Source organism: Pan paniscus, chromosome X, assembly GCF_029289425.2.
Source record: "Pan paniscus chromosome X, NHGRI_mPanPan1-v2.0_pri, whole genome shotgun sequence".
NCBI lineage: Eukaryota > Metazoa > Chordata > Mammalia > Primates > Hominidae > Pan > Pan paniscus.
In genome coordinates, this window is record NC_073272.2 from 150238385 (window position 1) to 150255148 (window position 16764).

General features: G+C 39.5%; 1 protein-coding gene across 1 annotated transcript; it reads left to right on the top strand.

Annotated features, from left to right (window-relative positions):
- Positions 1-4145: 4145 nt before the first annotated feature.
- LOC100967461 (nucleolar protein 11-like) lies at positions 4146-10537 on the top strand. The gene is given in 3 exon segments (XM_034949405.3): positions 4146-7638; positions 7944-9067; positions 9070-10537. Coding segments are annotated over 2 exon segments (2145 nt in total). The 5' UTR covers positions 4146-7638; positions 7944-8100; the 3' UTR covers positions 10248-10537.
- The last annotated feature ends 6227 nt before the right edge of the window (positions 10538-16764 follow it).

The following is a 16764-nucleotide window of genomic DNA, read 5'->3' on the forward strand; positions in this document are numbered from 1 at the left end:
GTATCCTTTCATAAAACTTTTCGTGGACATTTGTTTTCATTTCTCCTTGGAAAATACCTAAAAATGGAATTGCCTGGTCATAGAGTAGGTATATGTTTAAGTTTATAAGAAAATGCAAGCTAGTCCAGTTTTGGAAGTGGTTGCACCATATAACATCCCCACCAGTAATGTGTAAGGTTCCAATTACTTCATATCCTTGCCAACATTTAGTGTATTTATTCTTTTAAATTTTAGCCATTCAGGTGGGTGTAATGATATCGCTCATTGTGTTTTTTTAAAAATTATTTTTCCATAAGTTATTGGAGGTACAGGTGGTATTTGTACATAAGTTCTTTTTTTTTTTTTTTTTTTTTTTTTTGAGATGGAGTTTCGCTTTTGTTGCCCAGGCTGGAGTGCAATGGCGTGATCTCAGCTCACTGCAACTTCTGCCTTCTGGGTTCAAGTGATTCTTCTGCCTCAGCTTCCCAAGTAGCTGGGATTACAGGTGCCCACCACCACGCCTGGCTAATTTTTTTTTTTTTTTTTGTATTTTTAGTAGAGATGGGGTTTCACCATGTTGGCCAGGCTGGTTTGAACTCCTGACCTCAGGTGATCTGCCCATGTCAGCCTCCCAAAGTTTTGGGATTACAGGCGTGAACCACCACGCCCAGCCATGAGTAAGTTCTTTAGTGGAGATTTGTGAGAACCTGGTGTACCCATCACCCGAGCAGTATATACTGCACCATATTTGTTGTCTTTTATCTCTTGCCATTGTATCATTCTTATGCTTTTCATCCTCATAGCTTAGCTTCCACATATCAGTGAGAACATAGAGTGTTTGGTTTTCCATTCCTGAGTTACTTCAGGTTTTGATTTGTATTTTTCTAATGACTAATGATAGTGGTGAGCATCTTTTCACATGCTTATTAGCCATTTGTATATCTTATTTCATAAAGTGTCCATTAAATATTTTGTCTCTTTTTATTGAATTGTTTTTATTGTTGAGTTTTAGAAATTTTTTTGTAATATCCTAGATACCAGTCCTTTGTCAGATATATATTTTGAAAATACTTTCTCCCAGTCAGTGACTCATCTCTACATTTTCTTAATGATGTCTTTTCAAAAATAGACTTTATTGCTTAGAACAGTTTTAGATTTATAGAAAAATGAAAAGATAGTACAGAGAGTTCCCATATACCTCCCACCCAGTGTCCCCTAAAATTAATATCTTACATTGGTACAGTACATTTGTGACAATTAATAAACCCAGATCAATACATTATTATTAACTAAAATCCATACTTTATTCATATTTCCTTAGTCTTTACCCAGTATCTTTTTTTCTATTTCAAGATCCCATTCAGGATACTATATTAATATCATTTAGTTGCCATGTCTCCTTAGGATTCTCTTTGCTGTGACATTTTCTCTGGCTTTTCTCTTTTTTTTGATGACATTGATAGTTTTAAGGAGTACGGGTCGGCTATTTTGTAGGATGCCCCTCTTGGGATTTATCAGATGTTTTTCTTGTGATTAGTCTGAATTTATGGGTTTATGGAAGGAATAGCACAGAGATAGAGTGCCATCTTCATTACATCGTATCAACATGACTTATCACTGTTGATGTTGACCTTGATCACTTGGCTAAAGTAGTTTGTCAGGTTTCCCCACAATAACCTTATTCTTTTTCCCCTCTTCCATACTCTACTCATAGAAAGGAAGTTACTATGAGCAGCCCACGCTTAAGGAATAGGAAATTATGCTCTCCCTGAAGTTGTTGTTGTTGTTGTTGTTGTTGTTGTTTTTTGAGACAGGGTCTCACTCTGTCTTCCAGGCGGGAATGCAGTGGCAGGATCATAGCTCACTGTAACCTCGAACTCCTGGGCTCAAGCGATCTTCCCATTTTAGCCTCCCAAGTAGCTAGGACTATGGGTATGCACCACCACACCCAGCTAATTTTTTTAATTTTTAGTAGAGACAGGATCTCACTGTGTTGCCTAGACTGGTCTCAGACTCCTGGCCTCAAGCAATTCTCCCACCTCAGCCTCCCAAAGCACTGGGATTATAAGTGTGACTACCACACCTGGCATGACAAAGTCTTATTTATAAGTTTTTATTTTCTTTTATGGTTATTGTGTCCTTTCCGTTCCCAAGAAAGCTTTGCTTACCCAAGTCATGAAAATATTTTCAGCCTATACCTATGTCAAACACAAAAATTAAAGATGTTTCACAAAAATAAACATAAAAGTTAAAACCATGAAGCTTTTAGAAGAAAACATAAGAATTAAGATTATGCTGGACTCATCAAACAAATTGGAAGAGTCACCTCGTCTATTTTCTGAAACTGTTTGGGTAAAATTGGTGTTATTTCTTCCTTAAATGTCTGATGACAAACACCAGTGAATTCTTTAGCTCTGGAGCTTTTTTCCTGGGAAGGAATGTTTTTGATGATATATTCAATTTATTTAATTAGATATGAAATGCAGATTTTTCTGTTTCATCTTGTCTCCAATTCAGTAAGTTATTGTTAAGAAATGTGTTTACTTTATCCAAGTTGTCAAATTTGTTGGAATAAAGCTGTTTATAATATTTTATTATCTTTTTAATGTTGTAGGATCTTTAATGATCTCAGGCTTTTCTTGTTTTTGATGATCATCTTTTATTCCTGTTAGTGCTAATTTGCATTCTCTTTTTTCTTGATTAGTCGAGGTAGAGGAGCATCAATTTTTGCTGGTTTTGTTAATTTTCTCAGTTTTTTTCTGTTTCATTGACCTTTGCTCTTTTTATTATTTCTTAACTTCTACTTACTTTGGATTTACTTTCCCATGATTTTCTAGTTTCTTAGAGTGGAATCCTAGGTCATTAATTTTAGGCCATTCTTCTTTTCTAATATAAACATTTAAAGTTACAACTTTTTTCTCTAAGTGCTGCATCACTTGCTTCCCACAAATTTTAATATGTCGTGTTCTTATTGTCATTTAGTTCAAAATATTTTCTAATTCTCTTTATGCTTTCTTCTTTGGCCCATATGTTATTTAAAAGTATATTGTTTAATTTTCAAAGGTTCCATTTTTCTGGCTATCTTGTTATTGACTTCTTGTTAATTCCATTGTGGTCTGAGAACACATTCTATATTTTATTTCTGTCAAATTTACTTACACATGGTTTATGGCCTAGCATAAACCTATCTTGGTGAAGGTACTATGTATATTTGGAAAAAAAATGTGTATTCTTCTCTCGTTGGATATAGTGTTCTATAAATATTAGTTAAGTCAAGTTGGTCAGTAATGTTATTTAGATCATCTAAGTCTTTACTAATTTTTATCTAGCTCCTTTATCTGTAGCTGAGAACAAGTTGTTAAAATCTCCAGCTATGTTTTCTCTCCTTAATTCTCCCAATTTTACTTTATTTTGAAGTTCTGTTATTATACCACATACACATTTATGAATACTGTCTCTTCCTGATGAAGTAATTCTTTATTCATTATGAAATGCTTCTCTTTACCTTTAATAACACTCTTACTTGAAGTCTGCTTTACCTGATTTAATATCAAATAGCCACAGAAGCCTTCTTGTACTTACTGTTTACATACTATATGCCCTTCTCCATCCATTTGTTTTTAGCCAATCTCTATTTTTATATTAAAATACATATCTCCTAGAAAGCACATGATAGTGTCTTGCTCTTTTTCTCCATTCTGACATTCTGCCTTTTAATTCAAATTTAGTCCATGTTTATTAACATTTAACATAATTATTGATATTTCAGATTTAAATCTTTATTCACTAGTTGTTTTCTGCTTTCTCCCTCTGTTTTTCCCATATTCCTCTTTTTCTGCCTTCTCTTGGATTATTTGAATGTATTGTAGATTTTTATTATATTTATTTGATTTTAGCTGTACCTCTTTGCATCATTTTTAGTGTTGTTCTAGGGATTACAATGTATATTAATAACTTGCCACAATTTATTTAGAGATAATATTGTACCACTTCATGTCAATTGTGGAAACCTTGCAACTATATTCCTCCCAATTTTATGCTATATTGTTTATGTATTACAACTTACTGACATTTTACATTCCACCATATGATGCTACAGTTTTCACTTTGAACAGTAATATGTATTTTACATAGATTAAGAAGAACAGTAGTGTTTTATATCTACCCATTTCCAATGCTCTTCATTTCTTCTTGTAGATCCAAACTTCCACCTGGTATCACTTCCCTTCAGCCTGAAGAACTTCGTTCAAAATTTCTTGTAATGCATATCTGATGGATATTAATTCTCTGGGTTATCTTTTATGTAAAATGCCTTCATTTAACCTTTATTCTTGGTTTTTGCTAGATATATAATTCTTGACAGTTTTCTTTCAGCACTTTAAAGATGTTGGTCCGTGGTCTTTGGACCCTCATTGTATGTCGTATGTCATAAGCAGTTACTTGAATTGTGGTTCCTCTGAATCTTACTTTCCTCTAGCTTCTTTAAGACATTATCTTTGTTTTTTAGTAGTTTGTCTGTGATGTGCCTAGCTGTGATTTGCTTTGTATTCATTTTACTTGGGACTCGCTGAACGTCTTTAAATCTGTGATTTTATGTCTTTCATCAAATTGGGGGAGTTTACTGCTGTCATTTTTTTCAAATACAATTTTTCCGGTTTATTTTCTCTCTTTTCCTTCTGTGACACTAACTACATATGTTTTAGATATTTTTATAATATTCTATAGGTTCCTGAGCCTCTGTTATTTTTTCTTCTTTGTTCTTCAGAATGGATAATTTCTATTGATCTTCATGTTTTCTGACTCTTCTGTCATTTCTAGTTTGTTGTTAAGCCTATCCAGTGAATTTTTAATTCAGATATTATATGTTTCAGCTCTAGAATTTCCACTTAGTTCTTTATTATAATTTTTACATTTCTTTTCTGATATTTTCTGACTTTTCATTCATTATAAGCATATTTTCCTTTATGCCCTTCAGCATATCTATAATAGCTGCTTTTAAAATCCTTGTCTGCTAATTCCAACATTTGAATCATCTTAGGGCTACTTTTAGTTGACTGCCTTTTCTCTTGAGTTTTCCTCATGCTTTTCTGGTTCTTCATATGTGTTGGGACCCTGGTTTTGCTCTTTTCCTTGGAAGAGTGTTGATTTTTGTTTTGTTATATTGATTTTGCTTATGTTTCGTTTTGTTTTGTTTGTGTTAGCTGGCAACTAGACTGGCTGGACTCAAACTGCAAGTTATTTCTCCTCTACAATGGGTAACAGCTCAAATAACATTTCAGTTTTTTTAGTCTTAGCTGTTCTCCTTAGAGTCTGTCACACACATGCATGGTTTGGGGTCAGCAGAGAGTTGGATGTAGTTTATACATAGGATTTGATGCTCTTTCTTTCTGGCTTTCTCATTTTGGAGGATTTTCTCCTTACTTCGCAGTAGTTGTGTTTGCTATGAACTCTGTACTCTAGTTCTTCAATACAGAAAGACTACAGCTTTTCCACTACAGTTTAAGTTGCTCTGCATGGTACAGTCTGGGTCCTGTCCTCAAGCTAAACACCAGAAAAGTAATGGGAAACTGACCCAGTGCCATTTTCTTCTTCCAAGTGTTGACCCCCCTCCACTATCTGCCTGCTTTTGATCTCTCCACACTGCCTTCAAGTAGTGTATTTATATTTTGTTTTGTTTTTCTCCAGAGTTCATAGTTTTAATCTGTAGTAAGATAGGGTCAATAGGAGCTTACTTGTCTATTGCTGGAAGTAGAATCTGTAGCTTGTTTTTTTCCCCTTCTTAATCATAGTATTTTATTAATAAAAATTCTTAATTTAAATGTGGTCAAGTCTATTTTTCATTTGTGATTCTTTTCTTAAAATCTTATGCAGGGAAGTGTTTCCTACCCCCAAATTATTCATACGTTCTCTTATATAATCTTTCTTACAATTTGCCTTATACATTTAGTTTTCTTTAGTCCTGTTGGAATTGATTTTTTACTTGTTTTAAAATAATTTTATTAAAAGTATTTTAGAATACGCTTAGATTTAGGGAAAAGTTGTAAAGATAGTACAAGGAGTTATAATAAACGCTGAATCCAGTTTTACCTATTATTATCATCTCATATAAGTATGGTATATTTCTCACAATCAATAAACTAATATATTAATACATTGTTATTAACTAAAATCCATACTTAAATATTTCCTTTGTCATACATCAAGTCTCAATGTATGTATACATCTGTTTCTGGACTTTACATTCTGTTTCCTTGTTCTATTTGTCTGTCCCTGAGACAATACCACACTGTCTTAATTACTATAGCTTTATAATAAATCTTGATATCTAGTAGAGCAAGTTTCCCCCCTTTTTCTTCCTTCAAGAATACTTTAGCTATACTTGACTTTTCACATATATATTTTAGAAGCAGCTTGTTAAGTTGCACACATACACACACAACTCTCAGGATATGGCATTGAATTAATAAATCAGTGTGGAAACTACTGACATCTTTATAATAGTGACTCTTCCTATTCGTGAACATTGTAAATCTTTCCATTTGAATAGATCTCTTCGGTAGATTTATTCCTAAGTATTTAATTTTTATGTCAATGTACATACTATCTTTCCCCAGTAATGTTTTAATTAATAATTGGCTGGATCAATGAATGAAAACTGTATGCTAGGCCCTGTGAAGAATATTGAAGGCAAAGGAGAGGAAGGAATTATTTTTGAGTGCCAAAAACCTGCCAGGTATTATTACTGATGCTTTGCTTTTTTCTCAGCTAATAATTGCAGCAACTGTGTCAGCATCCTATTATATTCTGCCATGTACAGGTGAGAAAACTCAGTCTCTGAGACGGTTAAGGAACTTGTCTAAGGTAATGAAGCCAGGAAGTGGTAGAGCTGGTGTTGATATCTAGGTTTGCCTGATTGTAGTGTGCATGGTCTGTCCACTCGAACATCCTGTCTCCAGATAATTCAGTCATACCCCTTACTATGGACCTTAACTATTTTTGTGTGGGAAAAGGGCAGGATATAAAATGTGTATCCAGGCAATAAGGTTGAGGACTGCAGCTGCAGTAATACAGACATTCTGAGGAAACAGTCACTTTGAGCTGAAGGGCTCTGCAAGACAGGCTTCCTGTAAGAGGAAACATTGTCACTAAATTTTTCAGACTGGAGAGAATTTGGACATGCAGTAGTGGAAGGTCACAGATGCCTGGGATATTAAAAAGACCATCTCCAGGGCAATGAATGCTGAGAATATCTGACTTGAACCCCAGCATTCAGAAGCCACAGGAGGAAGTGAAGTGAAAAACTTACACCTTTGTATATGAACTAATGAGGCAGGGCTGTGGACTCCCTTCTCATAGCTTTCCTGAGAGTCCATGGTATCTCAGGCTTTAGACCTACCTCTTTTCCTCTTGGATACAGAAGCAATGAAATGGAATGGGCGGTTGGCTCCCGCAAATGACAGTGACTTTGCTTATGGTGACTTTTTTGGACACTGCAGGCAGCATCCAGCAAGAGAAAGCAGGGAGGAGCTGACAGAGCCCTCATCACTGCTTGCCTGACAGGAGGTAGGGGAAGCAAAAAAGAGCCTCTGAGGGGAAGCTCACCTCTGCTCGGACCCACCACAGTTACAGCACCTGTCCAGCTTTCTGTAGCACTTGAAGGTAATCAGATCCTACAGTTTGGTGTTCAAGGCCACAACACCTGGTCCCAGTCCATCTTGCCAGTCTTCTATGTTTCCTCTTTCTCCATCACTCATGTAGTCTATGCATGGGCCACACTCAATCATTCTGCATTTCCTGTAGTTCCCTACTTGTGGGACATTGCTCATACTATTTCTTTGGCCAGAGACCCTTCCCCACCTTCACCCTCATTCATGTGTTCAGCAAATCTATATTGAGTACTACACGCCAGGTACTCTTCGGGTTCCATGGGGACTTCTGAGAATTTAGGACTCCTTTCTCTTCAGGAGCAAGTGCGCTGCCTACTGAGGGGATAAGACATGTACACATAACTAGACTCCAAGGTGAAAGGGACAAACACACACATCCATCTGAGGAAAACTGCATCTTCCTACAAGCTTTCTCAGCACCTCTTCAGAATCCAGTGTGCTAAGTTTGCTCAAAATGGCAGTGCTGGAGGAAGAATTCACGTTGTCTTCAGTAGTCCTGAGCGCGGGGCCTGAAGGACTCCTAGGCATGAAGCAGAGTGACAAAACAGACCAGTTTCTAGTGACAGACAGTGGCAGAACCGTGATCCTCTATAAGGTTTCTGATCAGAAACCCTTGGGGAGCTGGTCAGTGAAACAGGGTCAAATTGTAACATGTCCAGCTGCGTGCAACTTTCAAACTGGAGAGTATATTGTTGTACACAATAATAAGATTTTAAGAATCTGGAATAATGAAGATGTAAACCTGGATAAGGTATTTAAAGCTACATTGTCAGTTGAAGTATGTAGGATACTTTCAGTGCAAGGGTCAGAACCCTTGGTGCTCTTCAAGGAAGGTGTTCGTGGTTTAGAGGCCTCGCTTGCAGACCCCCAGCAGAAAATTGAAGCTGTTATCTCTGATGAAGTGATTAAATGGACAAAGTTTTTCATAGTGTTCAGACATCCTGTTTTAATTTTTATTACTGAAAAACATGGAAATCACTTTGCTTATGTGCAAATGTTTAACTCACGTATCTTAACCAAATATACACTCTTAGTTGGACAAGACAAAAACTCTTTTATAGAGAGTTTTACTGCATTGGTAGATCAGAAATTCATCTCTTTGACGTCATTAAGCTCTGATGGTTGTATATATGAAACCTTGATGCCAATACGTCCAACTGACCCAGAAAAAAATCAGAGCTTAGTTAGATCACTGTTGCTCAAGGCTGTTGTGTCTGGTAACACTTGAAATGGAGTTGCACTCACTGCGCTGGATCAGGATCACGTCACAGTCCTAGGAAGTCCACTAGCAGCTTCTAAGGAATGCCTCTCTGTATGGAACATAAAATTTCAAACACTACAGACTTCAAAAGAGTTACCACAAGGGACCAGTGGTCAACTCTGGTATTATGGGGAAAATGTGTTTATGCTACATGGAGAATCTCTGTGATTCCATACAACTGTGAAGTGTCATCATTAGCAGGTGCTCATGGAAAACTCAAGCATAGTCAAGATCCAGGAACTCATGTCGTGCCCCATTTTGTAAACTGGGAAACACCTCAAGGATGTGGACTTGGGTCCCAGAACTCAGAGCAGTCAAGAAGAATTTTAAGGAGACGAAAAATTGAAGTGAGTTTACAGCCAGAGGTATCACCATCCAAACAACTTTTGTCAACCATAATGAAAGATTCAGAGAAACACACTGAAGTAGAAGTATGGAAATTTTTGGCTCTGAAGCAGACCCCTGACTTTCATACTGTCACTGGGGACACAGTAACAGGACTTCTGGAAAGGTGTAAAGCAGAACCATCATTTTATCCCCGGAGCTGTCTGATGCACCTTATCCAAGTGCATGTGCTTTCTTACAGTTTGTGCCGTGACTTAATGGAGATTGCCTTAAAAAAGAAAGATGTACAGTTGTTACAACTCTGTCTACAGCAGTTCCCTGACATTCCTGAATCGGTCACCTGTGCTTGCTTAAAAATTTTCTTGAGAATTGGTGATGACAGTATTCAAGAAACAGATGTCAGTATGGAGTCAGTTTTTGACTATAGTAATTCTGTACATGATGAGAAAATGGAAGAGCAAACTGGAATTCTTCAAAATGGCTTCAATCCTGAAGAAGATAAATACAGTAACTGTGATCAAGAGTTAAATAAAAAGCCCCAGGACAAGACAAAGGAGACCATTTCATGCTCTGTGATACCAAAAAGAGCAGCTCTACTTAATGCAATTCTTCATTCAGCATATAGCGAAACATTTCTTCTGCCTCATTTGAAAAACATCCCAGCACAGCATATCACACTGTTTCTCAAGTGTTTGTGTTTCCTTTATCTGAAGTGTAGCGAAAATGCTACTATGACTCTTCCTGGAATACACCCACCTACCTTGAACCAGATTATGGATTGGATATGTCTACTTCTGGATGCAAATTTTACTGTTGTAGTAATGATGCCAGAAGCAAAGAGGCCACTGATAAATCTTTACAAGCTTGTAAAATCTCAGATATCTGTTTATTCCAAGCTCAACAAGATTGAAGTAAGTTTTTGGGAGCTACAGAAATTAAATCAAGAAAAGAATAATAGAGGATTATATTCAATTGAAGTGCTGGAGCTCTTCTGATATTACCAATTCTCCTTCATAGTCATTTTATAAAGCTCTTTTATGTAACTCTTGCTTCAACCAGGCAAGAGTGGTGTTTTGTTTGCGACCCTCTCGGTGTCAAGAGAAACATGTCAGTGAGTACCTGGACCATCACTTATTGATGCTCCAGGGTAGAACTGCAGGTTTCACATGAACCTATTCTAGGTTGTGGACATTGGTGTGCAGAGGTTCTGCAATTTTTAAAAAATATGTAACTGGGTTGATTTTAAGTAAAATTATTTGTGTATTGATAAAAGTCTAATTTCTTATCATGTATTTTGAATTTTCTTTTAATAAAAAACGACCATTGAAGCAGTGAAAAAAAAAGAATCTGGTGTGCTAACAGAAGACATTTAATTATGCCATCACATATGAATTCTCTGTCCTCCAAATTGACCCAATACCTCATATATCTCTTAGGGCAGCATTCCTTTCCTGGAGGAGGTGCTTTGAAGGGAACTCTGGAGGAAGATTAAGGTTTTAGATGGTGAGCCCTTTGGAGGCCAGAACTGAGTTCTCCAAGTTTCTGAGCCTTGGTCTATTGCTTCTACTTCCTCTACAGGTTCTCCCTGGACTATTTCTCTCATTCTTGTGCTTTAACTTTCATCAATATGCAGTTATCTCCCTGATCTTGGTCTCTTACCAAAACCTTCCCCCCATAAAGCCAAATGCTACTTGGATATCTACACTGATCATTCCACAGCCACTGAAATGGAAGTCTTCAACCTACTTAAAAACTCCATCCAAACAGCTTCTCCACTGCATGGCACTGGCATCTACCCAGTCACCCAGGCCAGATTTCTCAGCATCACCCTTACCTCCTTCCACTCACCCACCTAATCTGCCATCAGGTTCTGCCAGTTTACCTCCTAATTATTTCTGGAATGTATCTTTACCTCGCCCACCCTCCTGCTACTGCACAAATTTAGGTCTTTATTATCTGTCACCTGGATTACTCTTCATTGTCCCCTCACTGTCATCCCTCTAGAGTCTCCTCTACACATCAGCTGAAGCGATTTACCTAAAATGCTAATTCAATTGCATCATCCCCACTGCTGAAAACCCTCTAATGGCTTCCCAATGTGAAAAACAGATTAGAGACATCCCTTCTGAATGTGCTACAGTTGAATTAGTGTGACCCTGCCTCAGACCTCTTGGGTGAGCTCAGGCAAATCCCTTTCCTTCTCTGGGCTTCAATCTCCTTATCTAAAAAATAAGGGGATTGGAAGAGTTCTGTATTTCCCAAAATGTGTTGTCTGGACTGCTGGCCATATGAAATGCTTTTTCCACATGGGTCTGGAGTAAAATGTGTTTGGAGAATGCATTCTCTAGCTCCTATTGGAGAGTGACAGAGCACCTTGACATGTCACAGGCTCTGGCAAGCCTGGCAATCAAGAAGGCTTGCTAACTTTCCTCCACTCAAGTTTCCTTAAACTTTTGTCACCACAGAATCCTTTTGGAGCTGAGCATCTATTAGAATCTTGAGGAACCAATGTTTGTGGAACATACTTTGGGAAATGCTGGAGTGGATCATTACCCAGGACTGCATTGCTGTGATCAGTGGTGATTCTGCTTAAGTTATTATTTGAGGCAAGAGGATGGTGTCTGACTCAGGTTTACATCTACCACAGTAGATACTCAGACAATGGTTATTGAACAGGGGGTGTAATAAGAAATGGATAAATTGAATGGAAAGTGCGCCTATTTTAGATGTGGACAGTAGATTCCTAGCCATGGTAAGAGAGCAGATTGTTCCCAGAAAGAAATGAGTACAAATCTTGATGGGCAGAGTGTGCTAACTACAGTAGTGATGGGTACTTCTGTGACCCATGTGGCTGTCTGTACTGCTGGACATGTCCATTCATGGCCATTATCATTTGACAGTTCCTCTGGGAAAGTTTACCCAAGGACTCTGGGGTGTGACAAGAAGAGAGCTGCCCCACTCTTGTGCCTTTCGTTGCATGAAAGCCATCGCTGGCACTTGTAAATGTTGACTCTTAGTAGCTCTGCTAGAAAATCAGCATTTTCTATCTCTGGACCATGTCCTGGACAAGGCAGAAGCTTCGTGGCACTGGGCATGGAGCCTGGTCTGCTGTATTCCTCAGCTGGGTCTTGCATTAGCACTGATTGCTGGCAAGGCCATCGGCCTAAGGCTGTGTTTTTCTAATCAAGGAAGCCAGTTTAGCACTTGGGAAAGAATAGTCAGCTGAGCCACGTTACTTTCCCCTCCTGGTAGAAATAATGTAGGCAGAGACAGTGGAACTTTTGCGAATGGTTTTGCAGGCAGCCCCAAGTCACTGAGGTCCTGTAGTCTCCAGCCACTTCAGGGCTGCTCACTGCGGTTCACCAATAGGCCTTCCTGTCCTGGGACTGGTGAGAGAGACCCAATCCTCATGCCATTTGGAGCTTTCCAGCACATTCTCCCTGGGGTGGGGGTGGGGGACAGAAAATCATTTCCTGATCCCCCAGGCAAGAATACTAGGGTTCTGTTTACTGTATCATAACAACTGGAGGGAAGCTGGTATTAATATTATTCCATTATTCCTAATTTGTAGAGAATGAAACCAAGACCAAATATATATATATATAAATATATATAAACTTGCTGAAGTCCACACAGCAAGAAGATGGCAAGGCTGAAGTCCCAATCCAGGTCAGACTAGTTACAGTGCACTTGCTCGTGACACCACATTGCATCTCTTAGTTCTTTATTTGTTTGTCTTTACCAGAGTTTGTGGGCTCTTTGAGGGCAAGAGCCATATCTGATTTGTAGTAGGGCCTGCCACATAGTGGGTGTTGAGGGGAGCTGGTAGTCAGTATAAGACTGACTGTGTCAGAGCATTGTGGTTCACTTGTCAAGAGTGTAGGGGAAAGTTCTCTGCAGTGTGGGCTTGGAGAAACAAACGCATCTGCTCCTTACTTCCCAAGCCTGGCATCCCCCAAAGATAATTACTGTGGACTCTCAGCTGTTGGAGCTGAGAGGCTATTCCACTTCAGCTGAGTGTGTTTCCCAAAACAGGTTTACATTGTTTTGAAACCATGGTGCAGAGCACGCAGAGAGCAAATAGAAGTTGATCCCCACACAACAGGCAGTAACTAAGACATCAAGAGTGAGTGGGACAGGTTTCGGGGGCTAAAGGGGAAAGCTGGCTAGTGCTGAGGGTATGCACATTTTAGAAAGGGACCCACGCCTGTGGAAGGCAGCCCAGTCAACTGAAGCAAGAGCCCTAGAACTGTTCCTGACCTTTAACTCAATAATTCTTCTTCCTGAGATTTTATTCCTCAGGAAGCAGTTCAACAGAATTGAGAAGATACATGCATGAAGATGTTCATTATGAAATTGGCTGTAGTAATATAACACTGGGAACAAATGAATTGCCCAACAATAATGGGTGGCTAATTAAATTATGGCATATCCATTCCATGGCATATTATCAGAACATTTAATATGCTCATTCTGAAACCTGCAGCAGTCTGAGGAATACATGGAACAGGTTTTGAAAAGGAAGAGGCTCCATTGTATTTACACTGTGATCTTGCAACTTACAAAAACTCATAGTAAATGCGTAAATGAAAAAAGCTGTGTTAGGGTGATGGGATTTGGGTGATTTCCTTTATAAAATATCTTGATCATTAGTATCATTGCTATATTGTTTTTGCATTTCTAGAAGGAACTGTTTGTGTGGGTACATGCACCTTTGTGTGGGCGGAATCAACACAGAATTTCTCCCCAAAGCTAAATCTATTTTAAATGGATTCTTACATCTACTTAATAATAAAAGTGTATATATGAGGAACACAGACAGGAAAACAGGTGCTGGTGCCATTTGATGCATGATCAGCACCATGACATATTATTGAAAAGAAGCCAGTTGGGGAGGGATTATCATGGTGGACGGGAGGCAGGACTAGATTGCAGCTCCAGACAGAGCAGCGTGCAGTGGCTTGTAAATTTAAGATTCAGATTGACGGCAAGAACAAACCAGCAATCTCAAGAGGACCCACAGACCCTCTGAAGGAAGCAGATGCTCCTTCAGGACCCAGGAAACACCCCAAATACTGTGAGTGTCCCAACTGCAAAAGTGGGAAAGGGAGACCCTCCTCTCCCGAACACACACCCCCACTGGAGAAACTGAAGGTCTGTTTGTGGGAGAAGTTTCCTACCTTACCTGGAGCTGAGTCCAAGTTTGGAGAGCCAAGCCAAATACAGGGGTAGAGGAAGCAGCAGAAAGGCCCTGGGAGCTCGCTGGGTCCCGAGACAACCCATTCCTACCTGGCACCACAGGGATTCATTGAGAGGGTGGCCAGAGGAGCATGGGGTAAAACTCCACAGACAGAAGGAAATCTCCAGCTGAACTTCATAACAATTTGAATGGGGCAAGAAGCCTCCTGGCCAGAACTCAGGGGAGGGTGCAAATCCAGTGTGCAGACTCCACAGGCAGGGGAAGAATCAATCCCTTTTATTTTGCAGCTAGGAGGTGGGTAGCCTGGGGCATGTTTTCAAGCCCATCTCACTCACCGCCTGGAAACAGACTCAGGGCTGTTGGGGGGTGCACGGTAGGAGTGAGACTGGCCCTTCGGTTTGTGTGGGAGCTTGGTGGGGCCTGTAACTGCCGGCTTTCCTCCACTTCCCTGACAACCTGCGTGACTCAGCAGAGGCAGCCATAATCCTCCTAGGTACACAACTCCAGTGACCTGGGAATCTCACCCCCATCCCCCACAGCAGCCACAGCAAGACCCACCCAAGGAGAGTCTGGGCTCAGATACGCCTAGCCCTGCCCCCACCTGATGGTCCTTCCCTACCCACACTGGTAGCTGAAGACAAAGGGGCATGTAATCTTGGGAGTTCTAGGGCCCCGCCCAGTACCATTTCCTCTCCATACTACCACAGCTGATGCTCTCTGGAAAGTGCCACCTCCCAGCAGGAGGCCAACCAGCACAAAAATAGAACATTAAACCACCAAAGCTAAGAACCTTCATGGAGCTATTGCACCCCCACACCACCACCACCTCCACTGGAACAGGTGCTGGTATCCATGGCTGAGAGACCCATAGGCAGTTCACATCACAGGACTCTGTGCAGATGACCCCCAGTACCAGCCTGGAGTTGGGTAGATTCACTGGGTGGCTAGACCCAGAAGAGAGACAACAATCACAGCAGTTTGGCTCACAGGAAGCCACACCCATAGGAAACGGGGGAGAGTACTACAACAAGGGAATACCCCATGGGACAAAAAGAATCTGAACAACAGCCTTCAGCCCTAGACCTTCCCTTCTGACAGAGCCTACCCAAATGAGAAGGAACCAGAAAACCAACCCTGGTAATATGACAAAACAAGGCTCTTTAACACCCCCCAAAAATCATGCTAGTTCACCAGCAATGGATTCAAATCAAGAAGAAATCCCTGATTTACCTGAAAAAGAATTCAGGAGGTTAGTTATTAAGGTAATCAGGGAGGCACCAGAGAAAGGCGAAGCAGGAAATCCAAAAAATGATACAAGAAGTGAAGGGAGAAATATTCAAGGAAATACGTAGCTTAAAGAAAAAAACAATAAAAAATTCAGGAAACTTTGGGCACACTTTTAGAAATGTGAAATGCTCTGGAAAGTCTCAGCAATAGAATTGAACAAGTGGAAGAAAGAAATTCAGAGCTTGAAGACAAGGTCTTCAAATTAACCCAATCCAACAAAGACAAAGAAAACAGAATAAGAAAATATGAACAAAGCCTCCAAGAAGTCTGGGATTATGTTAGACAACCAAACCTAAGAATAATCGGTATTCCTAAGGAAGAAGACAATTCTAAAAGCTTGGAAAACATATTTGGGGGAATAATTGAGGAAAACTTCCCCAGCCTTGCTAGAGACATAGACATCCAAATACAAGAAGCACAAAGAACACCCGTGAAATTCATCACAAAAAGATCATCACCTAGGCACATTGTCATCAGGTTATCCAAAGTTAAGTCAAAGGAAAGAATCTTAGGAGCTGTGAGACAGAAGCACCAGGTAACCTATGGAGGAAAACCTATCAGATTAGCAGCAGATTTCTCAGCAGAAACCCTGCAAGCTAGAAGGGATTGGGGCCCTATCTTCAGCCTCCTCAAGCAAAACAGTTATCAGCCCAGAATTTTGTATCCAGTGAAACTAAGCATCATATATGAAGGAAAGATACAGTCTTTTTCAGACAAACAAATGAGAGAATTCACTGTTACCAAGCCACCACTGCAAGAACTGCTAAAAGGAGCTCTAAATCTTGAAACAAATCCTGGAAACACATCAAAACGGAACCTCTTTAAAGCATGAATCACACAAGACCTATAAAACAAAAATACAAGTTAAAAAAGCAAAAAAAAAAAAAAAAATTCCACTGGCAACAAAGAGCACAATGAATGCAACGGTACCTCACATTTCAATACTAACATTGAATGTAAATACCCTAAATAACCTAAATGCTCCACTTAAAAGATACAGAACTGCAGAATGGATAAGAACTCAC